The sequence below is a fragment of the Cebidichthys violaceus genome, unplaced genomic scaffold (assembly GCF_023349555.1).
Source record: "Cebidichthys violaceus isolate CVI_PGR_0920_01 unplaced genomic scaffold, fCebVio1.0.p SCAF_26, whole genome shotgun sequence".
Lineage (NCBI taxonomy): Eukaryota > Metazoa > Chordata > Actinopteri > Perciformes > Stichaeidae > Cebidichthys > Cebidichthys violaceus.
In genome coordinates this window covers 3,122,638-3,150,440 of record NW_027176439.1, presented here as the reverse complement: position 1 = coordinate 3,150,440, position 27,803 = coordinate 3,122,638, and the positions used below count along the sequence as shown (strand labels likewise).

The following is a 27,803-nucleotide window of genomic DNA, read 5'->3' as shown; positions in this document are numbered from 1 at the left end:
GTCTCATGAGGCACTGAATGGGGACGCATCAATCTGATACACCAGATTGGCATTATCCCCCATTACTGACTTTATTAAGTGGCTGAGGTATATGAGCCATGATGTGATTGATCCACATTAAATAGGGTTTCTTTGAGTTAAGCATTCAGAATAGGTATTAGGAGAGAAAGCGATGGATAGCTCTTTAAACTTTTAAAACTTCAGTTCGACAATCTAAAAGTAACAAGCTGTTTAGTGCAGCTCTAAGGCCAACAGGCAATAATGATGTCAAATATTATATAATATATGTTGATGTGAATTGATGTTGAAGGTTGTAGGTATCTGTGCCTTTTGGAGGTTTGTTGAAGCCTTGTTCAACAAAGCATTGGGGGAAAACCCGCTTTAAAAAGGGCAATAGACTCCTTTCCCATTGCAAGTACGCCTACCGTTGCACTGGCCATTCTGCTTCTGTTTTGTTGAGTCACATTCAACGTCTAGGTTGCGCTGTCCGGGCCCAGAAGAAGGGTTAGTAAGCTGCAAAAAGGTTACGGTGGGTTCTTTCTTTTCAAAAATAAATATCTGTTACTTATTCAGTCTCTCTTTCAAACTCTCAAACCCAGATTTTGGTGATTGTTGGAACAGTGCAAAGACTAACAAAGACGACTTTTATGAGTTTTATTCTGTTCCTGGAGAGCGTATTAATTGCAAGTTTTGTACGTTAATAAATAATTGTAAAAATCCCTGTTGAGTTTATTTATTCCATATTCATAGCATTACACCGGAACCAATACATCCCTGTGACTACCGGAGAGTCCTTTTCCTGAAGGCCAAAGTCAGATGTTAGCGGGTTCTAGTGTTTTTTTTTGTCCAGTGAGACAGGGGCTCAAGAGCCCTAATGGTCACTACCACAGATACAGATGTATTTGTACAATTGATTTACCTTTTATTACTTTTGGAAACCCTACAGTTAAAGTTTGTTGCATTTTCCCAGCAGAATTCATACTAAATCGCAGCACAGATGTGAAAAGATCACAGAGTCAGACCCACAGCGACACTAGTTAACACTCACTGTCAAAGATGATGACCCAGCCGTCTCCACCGCAGGGCTGGGTGTGGTCGCCGAAGCAAACATGGTTACACTCCATGCTAGGCGACTCGCCGTGGTCACGCTGGTCCACTTCGTTGCCACAGAAACAGGCATATCCTGACTCCATGCCGGCGAGCTGCAAAAACAAAACAAAAGGAGTTATGCAAATCATTGCATCAGCAATCCAAAACAAACTTTGGGTAACACTTCCCATAATGCCGTTCATGGTACATTCATTTGGCATGGTTGCCGGCGAGAAAAACAGCCGACGACTGAGAGACGAAACTTTGTGAATGAAACATGAAGATTTGGGATATTCCCTCTAAAAACATTCAAAATGGAATTTTTCTCCATAAAATTATACATGATTACATAACAACTTTGCGGAAAAATAAAATATGTTTGCAAATACACAACACGTTCAAATAAAAGTACTTTCATGGGTTGTTTGTCTGATATCAGCAGAATGTGTGTTAACACTCAGTAAACAGTTCACTGCATGCAGCTCCTTCTCTCTTTGAAATTAAAGCGACTCGAGTCTAAAATGCCCTAATTGCTCTTTCTCTCATGATTACAAGATGCTGTAATCTGAGTCTGGAAAACCACAACCTCTCAGCTGATTAGAAGCCTTCTTTCAAACACACAGCTGCACACAGGGTGTAGAAAATAAACCTCACAGAAATAGCACCTATCTATCCCTCAAATCAAAACTGTTAGCAAACCGTTCCCGAAAAGCGTCAGAGCGGGAATGCGAAACGTCAAAAAACCTTCACACGTCTTGACCTCGCCACCACTGGCTGCCTGTTCTCAAAAGAGCTATTGTCCTTCTTTCAAAAAGGACACCATTGTCCCACATCCAGGCCCTAAATGAATTCACACAACTGAAGGTACTGCATCATTTCCCACTCCGCGTCTTTTGTCATGGAATCGGAATTTATGGAGCCCTCTGCTCGCGCCAAGACGCATCAAGCTACGTCCTTGTTGCATTATTCTATCTGATGAAGTAACACCAACGTGAATACTTCTGGCAGAAGCAAACAAGCGATGGATTGCTGTCTAACTCATCAGGCATGCTCTTTGTCAGAAAGTCACAAGGGATGCGTGCTTTTCCGAGGCACCGATGTTTCACATGCGCATTAAGGACAAGTGACGGTCCAAGGGTAGGCAGACGATGCCAGTCTGCCGCCACATCCTGTAACATCTGCTGAATTGTGAGGGAGGGGGGGGGGGTTGTTCTGTCAGTATCTGTCAATGCAGACAGAGATGAACCGGATCTACTGAGACAGAACATGAACACCTGGCAATGTTTATAGCTGGGACAATGGCATGCCAGATACAGAGATGAGAAAACGCACTGAAGAGGAGGTGCCCACTGGGCTAATAACCATTCATTTCCAGCTGTCAGCATTGATTGCTGTGATGATTTGTCATCCGCTGGTTGGTTTGAAACAGAACGTTTGATGGCTGAATAAAGGGGGTATAGACTAAACTTGGCACCGCGGCGATAACTGTCAGGAAATTGCCCGTAAACGCAGATGATTTACATAAAAGCTTGAGTATTGCTATGGCCAGCTCGTGTCTATTTTAGACAAGACACTGGCAACTGACTGGGGACTTTATTTCCGTCCAATTAGGGGACACATTCAGAGTTTTCAGTACGAGCGCCGGGACGAAGGAGTCAACAGTTTGTAATGTTTTGAATGTTTTCTCCTGCAGAAGCTGCCAGCTGCTGAACATCTGTTGGGTTACAGGTTTGTACGTTTCCACTTCAGGTTCAAATCTCACCTTGTATCTCTGCTTCCTACAGAAGCTGATACAGTTCTGGATGGTGAGTTTGTTGGAGGTCTCGCTGGTGCCGGACAGGGTCGGCGGGTCACCGCTGTCTTTGAAGCAGCCCAAGTTCCCAGGCACTGTAGGGAGACAAGAGGAGGGGGAATAAAATGAGTTAAACACAAACAACTTAGATGCAATCTGCCGTCATACGCTGGTCATCTGCATTTCCTGCGTAAATAAAAGGGTGTTTTTGTCATTTGGATTGTCAAATGCAGGTTTCTCCATAGATTCAATGCAGGGATGCAAGCATGCCTTCGACCCTCATGTGCCTCGTGGCTTTGTCTAAGTTGCTCAAGTTTTATAATAAGTTTGTGATTATAAATATGTGCCTCATAGACCCGCTCCCGAAAAACAACCTACGGTGACAAACTCAAAAAGTATTCAGGCCTCTGTTTGAATGTTTTGGTGTGAATTTGCCCACAGCCAAGTCAGCCTGAAGAAAAGAGGAGGAGGAGGAGGAGGAGGAGGAGGAGGAGGAGGAGGAGGAGGGTGAAGGGGATGTGGATGTTTGAGTCATAGCGAGAGAGAGAGAGAGAGAGAGAGAGAGAGAGAGAGAGAGAGAGAACTGGAATCTAGAAAATGTACCCTGTCAGATGTGAGCGCAAGTCGCATTAGATTAGGAACATAATGTTTTCTACATGTGTGACTGTGTGTGTGTGTGTGGTTTGATGTGCCAATAAACGGAGGAAAAAAAAGAAAAAAGCACCTTTTTCAGACGGCATTAAGAAATAAGAACATCTGGAGGGAGGTCCAACACCTTAGGTCTTCATTAAAGGCAGGTTTAATTTTAACCCATCAAGACCACAGTGATATTAGAGCACGGGCGATCATAATTTTGTTATAATAATAATAATTCAAGCTACAAAGTTTTCAGTTCTGGAATGCTCCCTGAGAAAAACTTTGGCCGCGCTTTCATAAAACAATAAAAGCAGCAACTACATACTTCTACATCTCAGGTTTACTTTTTTTTTTTTTTTTAATACCCGCTTGGTTTTGACAGTTGTTGCAGCCCATCACATCAATAACTACTGACATGAAACATGAACATGTTTGTGAGGTGAGACCTGGGGACGCGTGACACAAATAGGCCAACAATCGCAGCTGGATCACATACCATACAGATGGAAGAAGGATGTCGACACCTTTTCAGATCATATTCATATTCATGCCAGACGTATTTGTCCCTTAATCCGCTGTTTATCGAGTACGATGCGATTTAACATTCCACAGCCTTTAAATTCAAGGTAATAGCTCAGAAGGCGCCAACCAAGCCTCCAGCAGCCTATAGCCCACTTGGGATTTGTTTGTCATTGCGATTTTTCAAACAAGCTTATTTTTGGTTTCATTTCCATGTTTTGAAGTGAAACGGACTTGACAAACAGAAGTAAATGCACAATCTGTAAGTCATTTTCACCGCAAGTACGAAAAATCTGCCCCCCCCCCCCCCCCCCCCCCCCAAAAAAAAAGCTCTTCAGTCCAACTAGAATTTGTGTCATCCGACCGTAGGGTACAAACATGCTCATTAGGAAAAGACAGGAAAGAGAAGAGGGAGAAAAAAGACTGTGTCCAAAATAGTTGTGAATGCTCCGAGGAACAACGTGAATGCAAAAATCACAAGCATGTGACATTACAAAACAGCCTTGTTCTTTATGAAGCCTCTTCGATTTCCAAATTCATGTCCATGTGCAAGTTAACTGACGCACAAACACAACTTTGAACCGACTGATCCTTCCAGTTTTAAATCTAATTTCTTGCAGTCTTTTTGAAATGTCCTGAGCATGAAATCAAATCACGACAGAAACAGGTCAAATCAGATCATTTCTGCAACGTTAAACCTATCAAATTTAGAACAAACCAAAAGACGGTGAATTTCTCTGCGTAGGCCCGGGACAGGAGAGTTAATCCTACTTTTGCAAAATTCAAACATGAATGCAAACGCAATTTAGCGGAGAACTCAGCAATGCCGTTCCCCCACATATTTGCAAAAGACATTCGATCACAAGTTAGATATTACACAGGGGCACGTCCTGTCTATTTGTTTGCAACAGCAGTCCTGCTTTGTGGAAGTTAGTCTGACAACAGTGGAGCCGTTTGTCCCCTGATTCTGTACCAAAACACCAACACGTTCCTAGAACTCAACATCTCTGCAAAGCGGCTCCTCGGTCTTCTCCGCTCACACATTTTCATATTGAATGCCGCTCGTCTGATGACAGCAAGTTCCACCAGTGAACAACTGGAACAACAGGTTTTTTTTGGCAGAAAGAAAGAGAACACTCGAATTGACATGCTTGTCGCTATTACACTTGGGAATATATATATATATATATATATATATATATATATATATATATATATATATATTGTCATTCTGCAAAAGAAAAAGAAAAAAAAGGATCAGCATGCAATTTGAATATGTATAACATCGGTGTAGAGGGGTTTCACTCAAAAGTGCCTTCATGAACTGAAGTAACCTTGATAAAGACCACACACGTGAATTGTTTTTGGGGTGCCAGTTGTTGACAATGATAACTTTTTTTTTTTGGCTGGCACGAAAGCTCCTCTGCATGCGCAACAGATGCTGCAGATTCTTGCTGTTTTATGTAGGAATGAGGCACAAAGGCTTTGGGGTGAAAAATGTTTTCGATTCCGCAACAATGTCGACCACAGGCTGGAAACGTGGGGGGGGGGGGGGGGGGGGGGGGACATGAAGAGGCAGAGAGAGGGCCGCTCCACCGCGCTTCACCCACGTTTGCTGACCGTAAAGTAACCGGCGAGATTTTGGCTGCAGCTGCAGATTTGCTGCTGAACTGTGTTTGACAGATTGCTTGAAGAACGCTTGAAGACAAAGTCCTCAGACTCCCTCAGACCAGCAATAAATCATGTGAAATATTCATTTTTTTTTTCTTCTTTTTTACAGCCACAAGCATGCCAAAGCTTTATAAATGGATTAAAATGGTTGTTTGAATCATTTAGCAAGACTCCACGCCGCACACTTGCAGAATTAAGGGCTGGATTATATGTCGGGTTAAAGGCAAACATGACAGTAATAAGAATCTTCATATTTCACGGTGAGACGGAACAGTGCTGACAGCAGTTTCTTTTATATCCGTGCCTTAAGTATACACTGGATTAAGCCAAGTGAAGTGTGCAGGAGGGGGAGATGAGAAGAGAGCAGAGATAAACACCTGGTTGGGAACCAGCAACCTCCCTCAGAGCAAGGCAGGCAGCCAGGTACCACTTCGACGGAGCTTTTTGAAAAGGGGAGGAGAAAATGCCACTGCAGGGCTCAACAGCAAGATTAAAGGCACAGTGCTCCTTTTTCATTTTGCTTTGACAGGAAGATTGCGGGCTAATCAATGTATCAGTCTTTGTCCTCTTCCCGTCCCAGGGGCTGTGAAGCGCTGCCTGAAGAGCGGCAGGTGGTGGGATCGTATCACACCAGAGCACCGGAGGTTTTTATGGAACTGGAGACGAAGTAGGCGTCAGCCTCTGCCTGCTCTGCACTTTCTCTGCATGCAGTGTTTAGCAAAAAAAAAATAAAAAAATCGGTGTAAAATTGTCTGAAAACTCCAGAGCAAAGTGTTGCTTAAAAAACATCTGCTTTGCAGACGCAACAAGTGCAAATATCACCGCGTACAATAAAAGAAAAAGAAAAAACACACACACAAACACATTCAACACACTTCAAAGCTGTCGGTGGAATTTAGACTTTAACAAGCCAGAGGGGAGAAATAGAGGAAACACAAGGTGCACAAATGCTCCAGTCAGCCCAGACCAGACCTCTGAAAACCTCAGGAGATCACAGCGGGAGGGGAGTGAGAAGAAAAAAAACAGACACAGAGAACTAAACAAGGCTCGACTGCAGCCAGATTCATCACAAGCCCGGCAGCCTGCTGCCTTAGCTCGGAAAAGAGCAGTTAGTTAGCCTTCCCACAATGCATCACAGCGCAAAGCAGACAGGAGGCAGCCGGCGAAACAACAAAGTTCATGGGTGTCTGTCTCGCAGGGAAAATGAGACACCTCTGTTGACGCAGCAGACACAACAACAGCGCCGACCCAAAACACATCAGAGACGGAGGAAAGAAGAACACAGAGGGATATAACAAACAGCGGTTTAAAGGAAACATAATTACGGTTATAAATTAGAAATGGAGGTAGAGAGAGAGAGAGAGAGAGTGTTTTCTTTTTAATGGGACTTTAATGTCTCTCTTTTCAAGATAGATTTACTCTGAACAGCCAGACTCTGCTTGCCCGTATCCACCCAGCACAGCGTGCAACATATTTTCACTTAAAAGATGAGGTAAGACACACAGAGAGAGAGAGAGAATATGAAGCCTGAAGGAGCAATGAACCTTTAAAGTCTCTGCTTTATAATCACAGTTGAAACACTGGAGGATTTCAGTCGAAGAGCTATTTTCACAGTCGGTCCTAATCCTAAAATCTCCAAGGGAAGCCATGATGACACTGAACAAATGTAGATACAAGAGCCTGAGAGCTTGAAAAAACATTTAATAAAGCACTAGAATAAAGGCAGCGTATTAAACATCGATACTTTTTCCCAACAAACTGAAATATGTCCGCAGCAGAGAGTACAGCTGGCATTGAATGTGTGGCCAAATTCATCATTTTGTGTGTTTTTTTTTACCAATTTGACAAAATATTTACCACTTGAGAACTTTGGCTTTCTATAATCCTTAATGTAAGGTATTTAAAAAAAAGTGTCTAAGATATTATCTCTAATTATACCAAACTCTTACAAAAACTAAAAAGGTGCACTCAGAAGAGCGCAGATCTCAACCAGAGATCTGTGTCTGTGGCGACCACGGCTGTAACGTTTGATGGAATGAATCCAACCAACGGGCTGTAAAGCTCCGTCAAACACACGTCATTCAAACTCCAAACGTGCGGCGATGAATGGAAGCAATCGGCTCAAAGTCGTCTTGGAAGACCCTTAAAACTATTCTTCCAAAAGCAGAATTAAACTCACCGAGCTGTCGGCCCGCTTAGCAGCGGATGAGTTGCACCGAGGTACAGCAGTCTGCTAGTTCTGTTAGCTGTTATTATTATTATTATCATTATTAGGTATTAATACCATGTCTTTATAAAGACCAGATATTACAGGTAAGACTCCTGGGGAGCAACTTGACTTTGGACTTTTGACTTGACTTCACCAAGAGAGGAAGAACTTGCTTGAGACTTGGAGCAAATGATTTGAGTCACATGACCGATCATTAGGCTGAACAAGAACTCTGAACTTTTTCCATCCTTCCTTCCTTCTTTTCTCCCTTCACCTACATACATTTAAATTAATTCATATTTATCATTTGGGCTGGTAGAAATGACTCTTGTCAGCAGGTGATTTCGTTTTATTGAGTTGTTTGTTTGAACCCTGAATGGGCTGTCAGTTATCGCCTGATGAATTCAGGATGTGGGAGCATGAAAGGTCAGTTTAAGCGGGGCCGACTGATCGTAAACGATATCACCGCTGGGATGACTCCTTCATTGTGTTGGTGACAATGGAGCGGGGTTTCCATAATGAATGATTACAGTAATGTTGCCCTTTTTCCAGAATTTCTTCTTCTCGTCTTTACCAATTCTTTTGCACATCAAAGTGTTTTACATTTTCAAATTTCTTTCTTTTTATATGTGCTAATTCATTTTATTATAGAATGGCAAAGATGAATCAAATAGCCAATTGAGGGAAACATTTTCTCAACACTTGCTGGATCTCACTTCTCAAATGTCAGGATTTAAGTTGAATATCTTTAGGTTTTGGACTGATAGTCCAATAAAACAAGCTATTAAAATAGATTACTTTGGACCATGAGACCGTTTTTTTCAAACTGTACAGTTTATAGACAAAACAGAGAATGAATGCAGAGAATCATACATTGATCTCAGAGCAGCTAGCTGGAAAACGGTTTCCTCCTCTTTCAGTGTTTACATTTTGATCCACTATCACATGCTTTGTCTTCTGACGGCGTTGTGAACGCATTAACAGTTAAATGTTTTTCTTTTCATGCCGCATTACCCTCGAAGCTTTTTTGCAGACAGGGATCTCTTTCATGGATTATTTTCTCACATTCAGTTTGACATCTCAAGAGATTTGATTTTGATCTCACTCATGAGTTATAGGAAAGTAAATTGAATCTACAGTAGAGATGTAAATCTCTGATAGAAGCAAGAGAGAACTCACTTTTTTTTTTTTTTTTTGAGGAAACACTGGAAAGAAATTAACCTCAACTTTCACTGTGGCCAAAATCCTCCCTTAAGCAGCTTCATTAAAATCCAATTAAACTGTAAACAGAGACAACAACAAAACAGTCAGTAGTGCTTCCACATTAGAGAGGTGGTGTTACAGCAGTGAGGTCAAAAGAGGAGAAGTGGTACTTTGTAAGCACAGTGCTGAAAGGCTTGATGCCTTTTAAAACACAGGTACGTTGAAGCCTTGGAAACACTCCCACTGACCCATTACTGCACCGCCAGCAGGTTAACAACTCAGATCTGATCTCACACACACACACACACACACACACACACACACACACACACACACACACACACACACACACACACACACCGCCTTTCCAGGGATTCTAAGTGCAACAAATCAAGGAAACCAACGACACTTATCACAGTTGGTGTTTATGTGATCCCCCCCCCTCTCCTCCATCACGTTCTGTCTCTCTGTCATTGTGTCTCGGCTCCATTTATTACCCCTTCTGTAGTACGGTATATTCAATACATAAACAAATACAGCTGCTGCGTTTCATCTAGCCTGTGATTAGTCTTGTTGACTGCACCACATCCCTGCCAGAACACAAGAGAAACGGAGAAATATGCCACTAACTCCCCAAAGACGAGCATTTCTGGAAACTCTGTATTGTTTGTGAGGAGGTGGGAGTCGCTATTCTGTGTTTCTGTTGGGGTTCATGCTTTGCTTTTCTATGGAGATCATAAATTATCCAGCCTGTAAATCGGAACAGTTTGCAGTTGGACAATAAGAAGCTTATTATTGGACAGAATGAGAGAAGTATTTGTCTCCAGCAGACTGACTTTGCTAGTGGGATGTTCAAAACACGCTGCTGGGCTGTGAGTGTGTGTGTGTGTGTGAGAGAGAGAGAGAGAGAGAGAGAGAGAGAGCCTCCACTGTTTCTTGTTTATCACGTGCATGTTTACTGTATCTGTATGTCCTCTTTTATACCATTTAAATATTTCTCTGTGTGTGTGTGTGTGTGTGTGTGTGTGTGTGTGTGTATGTGTGTGTGTGGGGTGAAGGCTGTGTTACAACAAGATTGAGATAGAGGAGATCAATGACCCAGCCCGGGGCCCTGGGAGAGTGACTAACCATCTAATTAGAGGGAAGAGCCGGAGCTTTAAATGAATAATTAGTGCCTCCTCAGGGACCGGGGCGAACAATAAGGGGAAGAGATGAGAAATGGCCGCCACACTGCGTCACCGACAAACCAAATAGTCAGTGTCCCGAGGAGTCCCAGGGGACTTGATACCAAAGCGACTGGGAGATGAAAAGACGAGCAGACACTTTAGGACCACCTCGGGCGTTAGATACGCACAGCGGTGCACCTCCATTTATCTTCATTCACTTTCAAAGAGATCGACTTCTTTGTTTGTCTACTGTGGCAGGTTGTCCTGGTTATCTGGATGTCATTGATGAAAAAAAAAGAAAAGCAATGTTCCAGACACTGTTTGAAACCATCATGAGTGTAGGTAACGCAAGACTAACTGCTTAAAACACCAGTAATGACAATGAAAGTAATGACCAATAGCATGCTGATTGTTTTCTGGAGCCTAATCAGCCCTAAAACTAAACATGGAACTTTTTGTTCTGGGGATGGAGCAGAGAAAAAGGTATGCAGTCATTAATCAAAGGGCCTTTTTAAAGGGGGAAAAATAAAGTGCTCCGTAAATTATATGCTGCATCTTGTGAGTTGACATTTTGACAACAATTAATGGAGTGATTAAATCAGATATCCCAAAAAGATTTATCCTCTGGAGAGCATGAATGCGGTCAGCAAATGTCATGGCACTCTACCCAACAGATAAATTCATGTTGAGATTAAAGGTGAACAACGACCATTTTTAAAACAATGATGTCATTCTTGAGGCTGTATAACATGGCTCAAAAAATACTGCACCACTGGAACGGAGGAATCCATGACAGGATTTCAGCGCATTTTGTAACGTCATGCAACCAACATGTGTATTGAGGCTAGCAACAGGCATGTTTTGGTAGCTAGCAAGTTAATTCTATTATTATAGTATTAGACTTGTGTTGACCAAATAGAGCGCGGATGGGAATAGTACGAGATGCCTCGGTGGTGTGCTGTTCCACAGGAAACTGAGGAAGCTAGCTGTTGCCCAAATCCTTTCATGGATTTCTCAGTTCCATTGAACATCAATTGCATAAACTATTACTACTGGAAAATTCATTCATCAAAACATTTATTCTATTTTGACCATGAATATCCATAGCACATTTCATGAAACCCTGCCGATACCTTTTAAGATACCTTATCAAGAGCCACAATGTTGGTCAATAGAAAACCATAATAATCTAAGTCACAAAAGTCACGGAGTCAACCTCTGAAGACCACGAATAGTAAATTTAATTTCAATCTTGACAGGAGTTGCCAAGATATCTGACTCTGGACCATCATTTTTAGCCATGCTAGCATCGCGGCTCTAGGGATGGTCGGTCAGTCAGCCCCAGGCGGCAACCTCAGGGTCAGATAAGTGAGGCCAATGCGGAAGAGTCTTACATTTGAATTCTTTCTAATATGACTCTTCCTCTCACTTGTTTTTTTTACGTCAGTAAACATTGTAAACATGAGTTTGTGATCTCAATCGGTAGTTTTAAGTCTTCTTCAATACAGCATGATGTTCAAGTAGTAAATTATGGTCCATTTAGAGTGAAATACAATACAAATGCTTTAGGGTGTGACACCTTGTGATTGACAGCTTGCTACCACGGCGTTGGGCGTCTGGAGTGGGAGTTGTCTGTGTTTTCGTCTTACAACTTTAATCCTTTCACATTTTGTTTTTAATTAATGAAAGTTAATGATAATGTTTTTGGTCACCTAAAAACGTTATTCAGTGTTTTTGGCTGTACTTTTAGGGTACAGCTCCACCTTCTCGTGTTACTTGTAGTTGCAAAAAGACTAGATGGCGATGCCAAAATGACTCCGTCTACTTATTATATTCAGTCTGTGGTCAAGCTAACACTTTGGTGCAGACAGTAACATCTCAATTTTGTATACTGGGTAGATTCCCATAACATTTGGTCCAGATATTCATGGTCACAAGAAGAGGAAGTCGAATGATTCCTTGACTTTCCATCTCATGCCACCAGCAGACTGATATTTGTCATTCTTAGTAAATTATATCAACAACTAATAGATGGATTGTCATGATTGGTACACAAATTCATATCTCCATCAAGAGAGCAAGATGCTTGCATGCTAAACTCGAGATGGTGAACATATTGTAAACATAACGGCTAAACATCAGCATGTTAGCGTTGTCACTGTAGTCATGCTAGCACGCTGATGTCAGCATTTAGCTCAAAGCGCTGCTGTTCCTAAGAACAGCCTCACAGAGCTGCTAGCATGGCTGTAGAGGTTGATTTATCCCTGTCTCACCTTCCGCAAATAAAAACCAAATTAGCTATGCTAAGACGTTTTCATCAAAACGGGCAAAAGGGCACAACACACACATCATACACTGTGAGCCTGAATTAGAATAGCTTAACAATATCCAATAATAAAATGACATTTATTGCACCTGCTCAGGACCATGCTGGTCTGCATTTGGCTTTGAGCCTTCATTCCTGAGAGCTAAATTGGGTGACCCTCTATTCGTCTCCTCCTCTTTCCTAAGACAAGCACTAAACAATGGCCATCTACTTGTTCTCATTAGCAAACAGTCTACACAACAGGCTTGCCTCGTAATCAATACCTTTAATTCCCTAATGGCCCAGGCTGATTTAACCCCAGCCTTGTTGAGAGAAGGAAGGAGCCAGAGAGAGAGAGAGAGAAGCTAAGAGATTAAATCTACCTGACGTCCTGTGGCTTGTTTTTGTGAGAGTTTCTTCTCTCTAATTTCTGTCTGAGAGTTTCCTCACATCACTGCAGGCAGGTATTTCCCCTGAGGGCAGGTGTGGGTGGAGCTATGATGAGGTCAGAGGTCAGAGGTCAGAGCAACATAACAATGAGTGTGTTCAAGGTTCCCCAGCCCTCCCCTTTCAAGGTGAAAGGGGAAGCCTCAAGCTGACACATATGCAAAAATTAGCACACATCAAGTGCCAAATAACCATAAAAATGTGCATGATCTTCATTTTCAGAGAAATCAAAATGTAGTAAAAATATGGCTTTGTCACAGGCTCCTCTAAATCTGTAGCGGCTAAACATCTCTCCTGTTTCTCCAGTGTGTGGATGGTTAACAAGTCTAAGCAGAAAGTTAACTTCATACCCATGTGGGGGGGGGGGGGGGGGCATCTAAAAGATCAAGACAAAAAATTCCATTGTGCGAGTGCGCAGGTTTTAGGTTAAACCTCTGAATTTACTAATTAATTCGGTTGGAAGGAAATAATAATTTCTTTATTTAAAAGCCTGGAGCGGTGTGGCTAATTTTGGACACTTGTTGCATGCAAATATTTTTTTCAGAAGCAATTTATGAACGTAGCTGTTATATGGGGAGCCGCATGATAAGCTTTTTTTCTTGCTCTATGGATTCATCTGTTAGAAATCTGTCTTTTAACAAGTTTGAATTTTGCTGAGTTGTTTTAAACTTCCTTTTCCATTTTTTAAATGTGCGTGACAAAAAAAACAAAACACAACAGTACGACGGCCTTGCTTAACCATCAGCACAACATGACTGACCTCACTCCAACCTTATTCCTCATCATTTCTAGCCTCTTTTAAAGCCAAGGAATGGTTCACTTTTAATGTCCTAACCCTTGATGATCGAAATCTCTGACCGGTTTTCACCCCATCGGCCGTACAGGAACACACACACACACACACACACACACACACACACACACACACACACACACACACACACACGGCCCTCTCGACTCAGGGACGCCTGAACCTGCCTCAGTGTGCTGGTTGGGAGGGTTGATTGTGGTGAAAGCTGGTACAAGACCACCTAGGGGACATATCCTGCCTCTGAAAACAATGACAGTTGAGTGAGATAAATACTGCAATAACAGAACCTGAAAGCGTCCCTGGTTCAGGCTACCACAACAGCCACGAGGCCGGGCTGTGGTGCTTCAGTCTGGTCTCGGTTTCCAGACCACATGTCCGACATGTTCGGCTCGTTCCGGCCTCTTGCTTATTTCGACTCGCAATTGTTCTCGTCTCAGGCACGTCTCAAGCAACCGTTTCACTTTTCCTGCCTATTATAAATTCTTTTTAGATGCTTTTTTCCCCATCAACCGGATCCATATTCTCTTATTTTGGATGCACCCAGTTGGTGCGGAGACAGGTACACCTCGTCTGGGGTACCTGGCTCAATCTTTTTCCATGCCATGACTTGCTTATTTCCCATTTTTGGTCTTGAACATTCCCTGATTTTGCTGTGCTTCTGCCTGGCCTTGACACCTCTCAGAACCCTTCTTACCTCCAAATCCACTTTGCATTGCCCTGGAACTGATCCGGACTCGCCTAACATGGTCTTGACTGATTGCAGAAAATTGCATTTTACTCTAGACATACATTTTGAGTCTGTGAACTTTCACACATCCAGTAGATGTGGAGGAATTTCACTGGATAAGGGATAACAGCAGGTAGAAGAAAACTCACATTGGAATTCATCCTCTGGGGACCATAAATGATGTTTGTACCAAATCAGTTAAATCGTTCTGGAGGCATTTAACTAGAAATCAAAAATGGAAACTTCATGGTGGCGCTGAAAATCAGGGGATCACCACAGTCAGTACCAACCGGCTGACGAAATAATCCAACCAATAAAGGAAATTATCCTTAATCGCAGCCCTATTTAACAGCTCTGCTACTTGATATGTTTCAGGGTTTCTGTTTCAAGTGCTCATACCTTGACCCAGCAAGAATCTGCACACTGCAAAGAAGTGGTGGTATTTTATTTTTTTTTACTTCATAAAGCTCTAAATTCAACAGCTTGTGATTGAGCAAAGAAGATGGACATTTACAGCAATTGAGGCAGAGTGAAATAAAAAAAAAAAAAGACCTGTAAACCCATTGACTGCTTAGTTTCATCCAAAAAAGTTGAGCACGAGCAACTTGGACATGGATATCTGGTCAGATTCGTTCAAGCTGGCGGTCTTCTCAAGTGTCTCACAACTTCAAAGTGCCATTTAGCGGCTTCATAAATCACTCTTAATGAAGGCAATATCTCATCACTGCATATTTTCGTCAACGTTCCGCAATAAAACCTTGGGCCAAACACATAACTACTTTGTTCTAATGTCTTCAAGGTGTGGCTGGCTAGCTTGCCAGATGGATGTGGTGCCTCCGGTATTAAGACTATTGTTCCACGGTGACAGACAAGGTTAATCAGATGTTCCCTGGATTGTTAGATTAAAGTACAGTCTACTTTAAGTGAGGTAAGTCATCAAGTCTCTTAAAAGTTCAGGCGCTAACACATTGATGGTTTTATTACAAAGAAAGACCGTAAAATACCATAAAGTAGCTTACGGGAATTTATGTACATATAATGAGACTTAATACCCAACACAGCAGGTATTGACAGCCAAAATAATGGGAATTAATATTATGAAAAAGTCCTGCATATAAATACTTAAAGTTACTGTGCTGAACTTTTTTTAACTGGTTATGAAACAGTCTCAATGTAATCATGATGACTCTATATGACCTATGTAAACAAGGTCATCAGCCATTTCTACAGTTATTCTTGTCATCGGTACCAGCGGGTCAGATTCCTCACAAAAACAAGCTAAAAAGGTGGAAGACGTCAGAGTTTAAAAAGCCTCACAGCTGCTGCAAGTCTCTTTTCTGCAGGAGAAGAACAGTGGAACAACAAGTTTTTCTTGGTTATACAGTATGCTGTTCAGAGATGAGCCCCGGGCGCGCAGATCAAAGCGTCTTTGTCTTGGCAAACGCTCGAGGCCTTCACCCGTACAGTTCCACTCTGCGTCAATCAAGTTCAACCGAGGCACACTGCGAAGCAAATGCTCGTCAGCCTAAAGGAGCCACACCAAAACAAAATATCCTTCCAGTAAGGAACACTCTGAGAAATGAAAACAGAAACTATCACATTGCCAAAGGTCAAGTTAACAATCATTTTAACATCTGCAGATGTCACAACAGTTAAACACACACAGTACAGCTATGCTTGAAATTTGTAACCACAGCTTTAAAAATGTTTTAGAAAATCCTGTTTTGAAAAACAGGAATTTCTTGAAAAATCTCAACAGTAAATCCTTTGCTATTTAGTCAATAAGTAATATGAATGGATATCACAAGTGAGTAAAATGTACTTTCAAACAGAGCTCATTTTAGAGGGACTGGCCTCAAGAAAGCAGATTTTTCCTCTCGGCCTTCAGGAAAAATCTGAACTTCTGAATAACTAACTAACTCTTTTTTTCTTATCTTGTGAACCTACTGGTTTGTAGAATCAGAGTAGTGATTTCCAGCACGATGACCCTGATGAAGGCCACAAGTCGAAATACAATAAAGTTGTTCCGTACACTGCAAGTGCTGCTGGAGTTTTACCTCTTTGAACCTACTAGTTTGGCCAGAGGCTCCACCAATGAACCCTTCACACCTCATAAGAATCCTTCTCTGCCTTACGGACCGAGGTTTGATGTAAATAAATCAGTAACGAACTGACCTACAGCACGGAGGAAACGGAATTTCACACAAGAGAAGTCATGCTTCGCTGAGCATTTAGTGGCCTGGGAAACGAGAAGGACCTCAAAACCAGCGTCCGCTGTGACACACCGTGGAAATTTTAATTTGTACAGTAGTCGATGTGCCTTGACAGCGCGCCTTTTTGAAGTGTTTAGATAATTCAACCACATGATAACTGCTGCCAAGAGGGATTACTAGGATCAACAACGGTCGTGACCCACGCTATAATCCACCCTGTCCAACTATGTGTTTCTGGCCTCATGTGACCTGTCTGGCAGTGCACACTCCAGCAGGGTGTGTCACCATCACCAGGGTGGCATGACCCCAGATGACAGGGAACCCAGCTGGATAACAGACCGACCGCTGGCAGGCTCCCGGTGCCTCGGCGAGTGGCCACCGACTACCGACCGCGCGACATCAAACATAAGCAAAAAAAAAAAAAAAAAAAAAAAAGCAGACAAAACAAAAGCCAGACGAAATGAAAACAAAGAGCCCTGTTGCTCTTCCTCTGGCACGCCGCAGTGTTTTTCAGCCTTTTGTTGCCAGCCGCGGATTGACAACACCGACACCGAGCGAGCGTCGGCATTCTCTCGCTTTGGCAGCTGAATCTTTCGAACAGCAGCAGGTTGAGAGCGGGCACCGGCGGAAGGTGAGGCACCACGCGTGGCGATTGTCTTTTCACAATAGATGAGACGGAGCGGTGGTTTTCTGAAAGCTGCCCGGCATCCCTGCAGGGAGAAACCGTCTCCACTGAGCAGGCACGTTTTTTCACGGCTCGCAGCAGACCTCATGTCCTTTTCTTACGTTACGGGGCGCTGGACTTTAAATGTCCACACAGAAAGAGGAACTCATGTAAGTCGTGCATTTTGATACGGGCGAAGCTCTCTGCTGTTAGGAAATGGGCCGCACGTCGCAAGGATGAGTTACACGCTGCACAGTACTGGGTCCTTGACAAAAACAAGGCTGAACCAGCACATGGCAAACCCATCTGGAACAAAAGCTGGCCTAATTTCACCGAAGATAAGGGACGAGCCCGAGTCTTCGCAGAGACGTTGTGGGCTGCTCTCCTCTCTCCTCCCCAAACCACAAAGGTTCGGGATATCGGCCTAGAAAAGAAACGAGCTAAATGGACAGTTGTCTGAAATAGGTCAGTCAAAAGTCTAATGGGATACACACAAGCTCCTATACACATGAACACGCAAGCCATTCAAACAGCGGGCTTCAGTCAAGCATGCTTCTCAGACTGGAAAATGGCGGGATAGCTAGAGGGGTCCGGAGGTTCTACCTACTGCAGCCAAAACTCACAACAGCTCTCTCAGTCTCAGCTCTGCTCCTCCACCGTCTGATCACAAAGTTCAAACACATGCTGCATCTTATCTTTTAGGCTTCAAGGGGAGGCTTTTATCTGTTGTATTAGAATACAATTCCTTCAACACATAAAATACAAAAAAAATGCAATTCAGCAAGTCAGGCGGCGATATAACAGAGGTGTTTGGAAAAGAAATAGAATTGTAAAGATAGATAAAGACGGGTGTTTAACCTTGTAACCTGTAATTCACGATTGCAGATAAATTCAATGTTTATTTTAGATAAACAGAATATTTCAGTCCTGCTTGGCTAAAGTTCAGCAGCCATCTTTATTTATCTTTTAAATTGTGTTCAGTCACCGGATTCTTTTAGTTACACAAAGTACGCAGTGACGCTTCTGACCTAATCTGCCATGCAAAGTGAGGAACATGTGGGAACTGTTGATACAACATCACGTTGCCTTGGAAATGTCAGCGTGTGTGACAGATACTTTGAGAAATGCTCGCAGCAAATCGCTATATCTGAGCCTCCTCTCTGCAGGAATTTCCGATCTTTGGCATCCAAAACTGTGTAGGTTGATCCACCTGAGTCGGCATTCAACGGCAGCGGTTAAAAAGGTGCAGCGAAATGAAAGTAATGGGATTAAAGCCAGGCAGCTCTTTGTTAGTGTGTGCCAAACCGGTAGAGAAGACAGAAGCACAAACTCTCACACATTCATCTGGGAAATACTGGACACTCTCACACTCACATAGAAATATATCCACAAACAGGTCGATTAAAGCACTCGCATTTAAAAAAAACACTTGTCAAAACAAGCTACAAAGCCAGAGGGGAAACACTTACAAACACACACACACACGCACACACACACACACACACACACAAACACACAGGCAGTGATTGACAGCTCACATTAAAGTAAGGGCAGGCCCGGGCATGGCTGGAGGAGGGGTGACGGGAGGCAATTAGAGACATTTTTTAGATGATAATAGCTGTGAACATGCCAAACAGTCTATAAAAGCTATTCAAGGCAGGCGAGCAGATGAGCACAGCGATGAACACGGCTGGTCCGCATGCTCTTGATACGGTCCTAAGGGCTCGGAAGGGCAGGACATAGGGCAGGAGAGACCGAAAGAGAGACAAAGGAGGTCCCTTACTCAGGCATGTAGGGATGTCGCAGTATCTCCAGTAGATCCCGTCTTCATGATCCGCAATGTAGCACCACGGCTGAACGTCCCCATCAGGATTCCTGCAGACATAGAGGGGTAGAAGTTAGACCATGTCCACGCTAAGCTGGTTAATTAAACTTGATAATATATCTTTTTCCTCTCCATTTTGGCTTCCGGTTGAGTTTGTTTCAGACCCAAATATTCAGCTTTTTCATAAACTTTCTCCAGAGAGGATACAACCAAAAAGGTACCGTTCTTATCGTTGCCCTTTTCTCTTGCCTTAGCCAAACTGACGTGGCACTTCTTCAGCTTTTTTGCAAAAGCCAGCAGCGAGGCTGCATTGGCTGCCAGCGAAGATCAGGTTTGATTTTAAGATTCTTTACATCCCTTATTCGTGGGCCTGCCCCTGCTTACATCTCTGAGTTACTAGTTCCTCACAACCCCCGAGCGTCCACTTAGATCTTCCCACCAAAAAATGGTTGGCCGTACCGCATGCTAAACGTGAAACCAAAAGCGACTGCTCTTTTGAGCGTATTAACCGCTTAAAAAAACCCATCTAAAAACCCACTTCTTGAAGTTGTCTTTTCTATCATTTGTTTTGTCCCATTCTTTACCAGATGTTGGCTGTGATGTACATTTACAAATATACCGTGAAAAACACAGTGTGGATGCACATCAGCATTTTCAGATCCGTCTGCCTCAGTGTGGAAGCAGAGGTGTGTTGGGGACGTATAGTAAGGGATGAAAAGAGACGTGGGGAGAAGGGAGGGAGGAAGGGGTGATGGCAGAGATATGAGGGACAGAAAAAACACAAAGACCAACTGACGACTCCGCTGCAGAGGGCTGAATACTCAATATTGTTCAGAGGGAGAGGATCTTGGCTGTGTCAATCATCCCCAGTAGAACCCCTTGGCGCTTGTTAGTTTAGCCTCTTCCTCTGAGGGGTTTGATGGGCGGAGATGGTTGGAGGTCGGGGGGGGGGGGGGTGAGGCCCTTTGTTCCGGGGCCAGACACAGACCTGAAAAAGCGACGGGTGACGGGGGCAACGCCTTTGTCTGAGGCTCTGGCCTCTTTTGAACATCATCAAGGCACTTTTAACCCATCATAATGAGGCTGACAGGCCCCCTCGGTGCTTTTTGCATTTCCCTTTTACCGACAAAAAGCAATGAGAAGTGGGATTGACGATAAAAATGCATCAAAAGCTTTGTGCAGGCTTCATATCTCCAGGGTGATCATGCGACTTTGTACATCATGACCCTCATGGCAACATCTAAATTGCTGATAAATGATATCAAAGCAGCGGAGGGAGCTCATCTTGGTGCCGTTTCAGCTCCTTAAGCTCTATTTCAGGATTACTGTGAAGTGTAAGAATACACACCCTGTCGACTGAAAAAGCCCTGTGAGATGACTTTGCTCTTTTTTTTTTTTTTTTTTTTTCCAGACCTGACTGTAATTGCCAGAGACCTCTTCTCTTCTCTTCTGACACACCTCATTGTAGCATCTTGAAAAAGCCCCGCAGCGCGGCACTATCCCGTTACGCCTTTTGTGAGCAAAGTTGTGAAGGGCGTTTCCATTTCTTTTCTTCACCTATCAAAAACACTATCCTGAGTTTCCTCCTCTCTTTTCACACTCAGGATGAGGAATTGACAAAGATGTCGGTGCAAAGACTTTTTTTTTTTTAAGGGTTGAACTCAAGTTTAAGTGGCTCTAAGCTTTTTACTCACTTTCGATATCTGGCAAACACTTTTCCTTCTCTTTCGTCAATTGGAATGTGCAAAGAAAGAGCTCATCTCATCACATTGTTATTCGTTCTTTATTACTCGTATTCTGCCATCGAAACAACCCAGAGATCCACATGTTCACACAACCTTGTTTTCCGGTAAATCGTGGTCCCAGATCTGTTTGTTGCTCCTCCCAGTTTGGAAGCAGACACCTGTTTGTTTGGCCTGAGGCTACTGCTGAACTAAAAAAAAAAAGAGCAAAAAAACTAGGTCCAACCATGAAAAACAATGTATTATATACCCTTTCTCTATTTCTATCTCCCCTTCTCTTTTTCATGCCTGTCAACGAGTAATAGCCCCATTTGAAAGAAGACTCCCGAGACCTCATCTATAGCCACTTATGTCATTTACTGCACTTTCCCAATCACACCCTAAGGAGGCTGACATGAATTACAACCATCAGCAATAAAAAAACATCCTCGGTAGACCACCCATCCCATGTCGGACCCGCTGGCATCTTTGATCAGTAAATGACGTGCTGTGCCCCTCCAAGCTCTCGCTCCAAAACCCCTCGTCGCCAAATGTGTTTCATCCTTCTCTACCACACACACACACACACACACACACACACACACACACACACACACACACACACACCTGCACACACCTGCACACACCTGCACACACCCTTTTAGCAGAAGCATGGGAACATCATCCACAGGGCTAAGGTGAATAGGCCAGCCCACATGACAGAGAAACATAATCAATCCTGCCCCGAGGTACCAGTGTGTGTGTGTGTGTGTGTGTGTGTGTGTGTGTGTGTGTGTGTGTGTGAGTGTGTGTGGGGGGTGGGAAGCAGACAGTGTCAGAATAGCCGAGGTGCAACAGTACAGATAAGAGCAGACCTCGATAGACGGAAATCCATTAGTTTAACCCGGCAGCACAGAGAAAGACTTCGGTCCATGTGGTGACACGCTGATAAAAGTTGCTGCCAGTGTGTGTACATGTATGTGTGTGTGAGTGTGTGTTACGTTTCTTTTTTTTTGGGGGGGGGGGGGTTGCATTCACATCCATGTGCGTCAGAGATGGCCCGCCAATTGGCTCCGAGTAGAAAAAGCTTGTTGAAACACTCCCATACCCAGAGGTAGATCACAGAAGATGTTTGGAGACTTAATTGGCACAATTACGCTGATTGACTCATTTTGCTCGGAGTGAGCCGCACACTTTGGTACGGAGCCAATTATAGCCACAGTGCGTTTTGCCTCACGGGCTCTATATACGGTCCTGCACTTGAAGGCGAGAGTGGCTTGCATCTGAACACAGAGGAAAAACAGCTGTTCTTGGCTGGCTGCTGCTCAAAAGGTTTCTTTTAATAACTATTTTCCACGCACCTTAAATCGGACAATTTATGGTCAACTTTAAAATGCCTGGCACTGAGAAGCTACATATAAAAAATCTCAAATATAATTTACATCAAACTATGTGTGCAAAGGCTGGGAATAACATGTTTCTAGTTGTATTTTTAATGAGGTAAACTTTAAGTGAGATTGTAGAGGGACTTTTGGTGAGTTAAAAGCTAACTTTGGTATTTTTCAACCTGGACCTTATTTCCCCATGTTTTTGTGTCTAAGTGACTAACGCAGGACAACAATTTTTGAAATTGGTCCAGTATTAAGCGAGAGAGCCGCAGCCGCTACATTTAATGTACTAAAAGTGCTTTTTTTGGCCACTGACAGGCTGAAATTGTTATCATAAGGGTCTGACAACATTATGGAAAAGACCCTACAGTGAAATAAAACATTTTTCTTACCTCTCTCTTTCTGTTTGTTATTGTGTCATGTGACATGTTGCCGAAAGACAACGGTGGAAACATGAGTGAGCGCTGGAGAGCTCAGGGCCAGCGTTTGAGTTTGTTGAAGTGCAGAAAGCTTAGAAAAGATTTTGAATGTCACGGGTTAAATATTTAGCTGATTTTTCGACAATGTGTAAGCGACACCAGATTATTAAAGAACGAGGCTCCTCAGACACGGATGAAGCGAAAGTTAGAACATTTCTCCGTAGGGTCCTTTCCACAATGTCGTCAAAACAATCCGAGCCTGTCGGCGGCTTTTAGTGGACGGGCATTGACCGTGCGGAGATGCCCCGAGCGATTACATTGCAGCCTGTTTAGCAGCTGCAGCGTTCTTCCTCAACACTGGACCAATTCTAAAATAAACCGTTGTCCCCATTAGGCCCTTAGATACAAAAAACGTGATGAAAAATACCGAAGTAGTAAAAGAAAAACACGATGAAAGCTGATTTTGCACAATTGGACAGAGGAGAAATGCTGATTGGAAAGTGGTGGTGAAAGGCTCGTCTGGATTGGGATTTGAGGTCAACAGCAGATCAGAGTCTGGCAATTTACTGCCTGAGAGAAGACTCTTTAATTGACTTGGATGATTTAGCATGCAAACTGCTGCCTGCTGCTGTGCTGCATGAATGCATGTATTGAAGAAGAGGGCTCGTTGGTCGTGGGCCGATATGTATAGCCTACTGTTGTTCTCTCACGGTCCGCTTGTGCTAAATGCGAGGTTGTGATGTGACGCGATGTGTCATGTGTGGCTGGTAGACGCATCACTAAGTGTCTTGACTAATGGCTTTAGAGGATCAATACCCTTAAATTGCATAGGAAACATGTTCTCACCTACCTCTAATGGAATCTAGCCATGTAGATAATATTTTAGTTTTTTTGTTGCCCAGGATGTATGGTTTCTGTTTCTGCCTCCACCGCAGTTCAATGGAGATGAATGGAATTTCATTCTTAGTGCTCACAGGATTGAGGAATTGTCCCACTTAGTCGAGAAAGTAGGTCTGCAATGAAAACTGTCTGCATTCAGGCCTGAAGATTATCCAGTAACATTTATTCTGTAGCGTTTATTATTGGATGAGAAGAGAAGATGACATTGACTTTCCTGAGCGACAAAAGTGAAATGGGAGGAGCTATTTTGGGGACACCTGATTCCGGAAGTAAAAGTCACGTTCATTTTTCCCAAAGACAAAGTTGCGCGACTCACAGTTGGAGCACTTCTACTGCTTTGATCGGCATGCGACTCTACTGGTTAAATCATCAGTTCAAAACTCTGGTTCTCTGGTAACATTGAGGTAGAAATAAACTATAAAAAGACTACTAAGGTGAATTTCCCGCAAGAAACAATCACAAAGCTTAAAATTCAGGGACGTGCACTGTACACGGCGGACGAAAACTAAAGATTGCACTGTTAAAAAAAACAGATTAAAATCTGAAGCTTAAACAAATTGACTTTTGGATTCTGGATTTATTTGAAATGTGCTACCGCTCTGATTCACGCCTCTGACACGCTTCTACTCTACAGCAACAGCGGCTGAGGCTCATGGGTGTTGTAGCATTTTGAGCAATCCGCCACAACAAACTGACGAACAAAAACAGGATTCATCAGAAACAAAGTTGAAATAATTAAAACTGGTGGTTGAAGCGTACATCTGTACTAAACTAAAAAAAACAAGTTTGAAAACCTGTTTGTTTGTAGTTTGGGTGAACTGACCCTTCAAAGACAAATGTACAAACACATAAAGGGTACATTTTAATGCACGAAATTGTTCCCTACTCCAATTCTGAGATTACTATAATGTTGATGGCTGATGCTTTAGCTCCACACAGTACATCTTCTCGCGGGACACTTCTATTAACTTCCTCAATTTAACAAAGCTGCGCACTGGGACCGTAATAAAGTCATACAAACGGTGGACAACTTGGCTGCAGCCTGCCTGACCTCAGCTTTGCACCTGACATCATGGAGATTCAATTACAATCAACTTGGGGAACACTATTCACTCTGGCATTTCCATTATCTCATCTATGTAAGGGAAAAGCATTAGAAACCATAGTGGACGCTCATAAATTGTACAGTATACACACACACACACACACACACACACACACACACACACACACACACACACACACACACACACCTGCATATAAATAGCTGAGAAATGGCTGGCAGAGCTATTCAACCGCCCACTGAGCCGTCATGCACTTCACACCCTGGTACTAATGCACGGGGGGGGGGGGGGGGGGTCTGATATCAGCCTGTCGCAGAAGTAGGTTGGTTGGAAAACAATAAACCAAATATATACCAGTACTTCAACTTGTGTGATGTTCTTCTCATGAATGTCATGAAGTATTTAGAAAAAGGTCAAAAAGGTACTTAAGAAGTGAAAAAAAGGCTTCATGTTTAAGGGTAGAATTGCGAAACGACTGCAACGCAAAGTCCAAGCTCGATACCAGACTTAGGAGCGGATCATTCACTTTCCGCTCCATGACGTGCGTTGAATTCTAAAATCGAACCACGCTGATGATAAGTAGCGTGATATTCACTGTTGACATGAGTCTCCCTAAGTCTCAGCTTAGACACGAGAGCTGTTGTCCTTTTCCTGAAGCTTTGTGCTCCTTTTTTATTTTTTTTTATTTTTTGCAGGGGAACAATGTGACATTTCCTCTCTGCCCAGTTTCTCCCTACTTTCACTGGGCTTTTTTTTTTTTTTTTTTTTTTTTTATAGCAGGCTATAAAGATGAAATGTGGCGGCTGTTAGGGCTCTTTCTCCAGCACCACTATGGTGCCCTCTCGACTAAATCACCACCGGGAAAACGCCAGCGATGGGACAAGAAGTGAGTTTGTAATCCTCCGCTTCTCAGCGTCCGATACGTGCTTAGAGCCGTGTTAAAGCTCAGACATGCAGCTTCACATTATCCACCTGTGCTTTGGCCTCAGCTCTCATCTCGTAAAACCCCAATTTGCCTCAGGGTCAGACTTGCCAAAACTGCACAGTCTCTCCTTTTTGTACTTTTTTTTTTTTTTTTTAATCTTTCCTCCTCGTTTTCATTTTGCTATACCCTCTCCCTCCTTTTGTCTGAGAGTTACCACCTATTGTGTTCTAGGCAGGAATGTCCGCAAAAATGTAAGCCTAACATGAAAGACGGGCAGGAGGATGGGAAAGAGTTTGAAGGTTAAAGAAGAGAGTTTGAACAGCAATTTGCACTTCATGCAAACATGGAGATTTGCAATCCAAAATGAGCGACAACGTCCCGAGACGTCTCACTTCCTGTGACAAAACAAATCACACATTACACATCCTGCTTTGCGGTGGGATGAACCGTCTCCTCTGCAGGGACGTACGTGTTTGAGAGCGCGCACCAACGACGCGCACGTGGGTGTGCGAGCGCACAGATACTTGACCCCCGGAGCAGACATGCCATAAATGCCATCCCTCATCTTTTCACAATGAAGTGGCCACTTTTGGTCCCCATGGGTGACTCTTTACAAGGAGGATGTCTGAGGGGGACTGAGAGTAGTTGCAGCCGCAGTGACAGAAATCCCTCTGTCAGGAAGAAACAAAGCTATGAGCTGTCATTGAGTTGGAAAAGCTGCTAACTGCATCGGTGGCCAAGAAAACAGCCAAATCCAAACAGTGAAGATGTCCATTTTGGATCGCCTGTTGGATATGAGACACTTGTAATGTTCGGGGGAAAGCCTTCCGCGTTGCTCTGCATGTATCCTACTCATAAATCTTCAGAATTCCCATCCAGTTCAAGTAAAAACAAATCTGTCCAGTTCCACTTCAAAGCATTGCTGCGTTATGAGTTTACAACCATGACTTAGAGAAATGTTTCAGAGGCTTTGGGCCGAGGAGGGGAAGGGAGTGCGGAGGGGGGGGGGGGGGGGGGGGGGGGGGGGGTGTTCTGTTTCTTAGGGCTTGGCGATCCGGGCCAAGCCACTGTTCTGGACGTCTCGGTGAATTTGAACTGACTCACCAAAGAGCGTGGTTCCCTGCAAATACCACAGTTGTGCGCACATCGCCGACAGTCGTACTTGGAGTGTGACGGACGGATAGAAAGGGTATTCTAGACACCCAAAGCCACCGTGTCCCTTCACATTCCAGGGATGAGGCATGGAGATTAGTTGACACAAACTCTTGGAGCGTGTGTTTTTTGATGTCCTTGTGATGACGGGGCTAAACGTTCTGTTTCGGTGCCACCGATAAAATATTCAGTGGCGAACGTCTGAGCAGGTCCCCTCAAACCCCTTTGCAAAAAAAAACAAAAAAAAGAAACGACAGCGACCTGCTTCTAAATTATTCAGAAAGCCGAGTGCTTTGTCTCGGGAGGTTCAAAGCTCCGTTTTAAAAGGTGCTACTCACAGCAGTTTGACATCAATAACATCACTCAGAATTGTCATAACTGCGAATAAGACTGTCAGCCTTACACTGTGAGCCACCGCTGCTTGATGGATATCACAGCACAAAAGAAGATTGCTTTATATATTAACAACAATAAAAATAAAAAAAACGAGAGGGAACAGCTATTCTTCCAGTGCAGAGAGATAACACATGCTTTAAATGAAGGGCGATGAAATGAGTGAGAAGCTTACAGAATAACATCTTTCTAAACTTTTACCCTAAGCTTCATCTGTAGCCCAGTAGGACGGAATCATTTGCTTTCAGCAATCATACCACCACAGTCTAACTATGCCCGTATATGAATACATTTATAAAAAATAAACTACAATATGGCTTGATATATCTAATAAATTACACTGTATGTACATTGCACATTCTAGTTTAAACCCTAGATGTCAAGTTAAATATTTGATTATTTCTGCCAGTTTTGTTTGTTTCATCTTAATTTCAAATTGACATATTTACATCTTATATCTATATCTACATTTACATTTAAGTGGGCCATTAACAGAATACAATATTTGGCTATTTCTGCCTGTTTTAACTTTTTGGCCACCCCTGGTGTAATCAATTAATAATA

General features: G+C 43.1%; 1 protein-coding gene across 3 annotated transcripts in view; it reads right to left on the bottom strand.

The window, feature by feature from the left end:
* kremen1 (kringle containing transmembrane protein 1) overlaps nucleotides 1-27,803 on the bottom strand; it is a 59,014-nt gene that overhangs the window by 9,570 nt on the left and 21,641 nt on the right. For all 3 annotated transcript variants that reach the window (XM_068721107.1, XM_068721106.1, XM_068721108.1), the window contains exons 3-5: nucleotides 19,236-19,327; nucleotides 2,852-2,976; nucleotides 1,049-1,202 (exon numbers count right to left, since the gene is read on the bottom strand). In XM_068721107.1, the coding sequence (XP_068577208.1) occupies nucleotides 1,049-1,202; nucleotides 2,852-2,976; nucleotides 19,236-19,327 (371 nt within the window). The remainder of the gene's footprint in view (nucleotides 1-1,048; nucleotides 1,203-2,851; nucleotides 2,977-19,235; nucleotides 19,328-27,803) is intronic.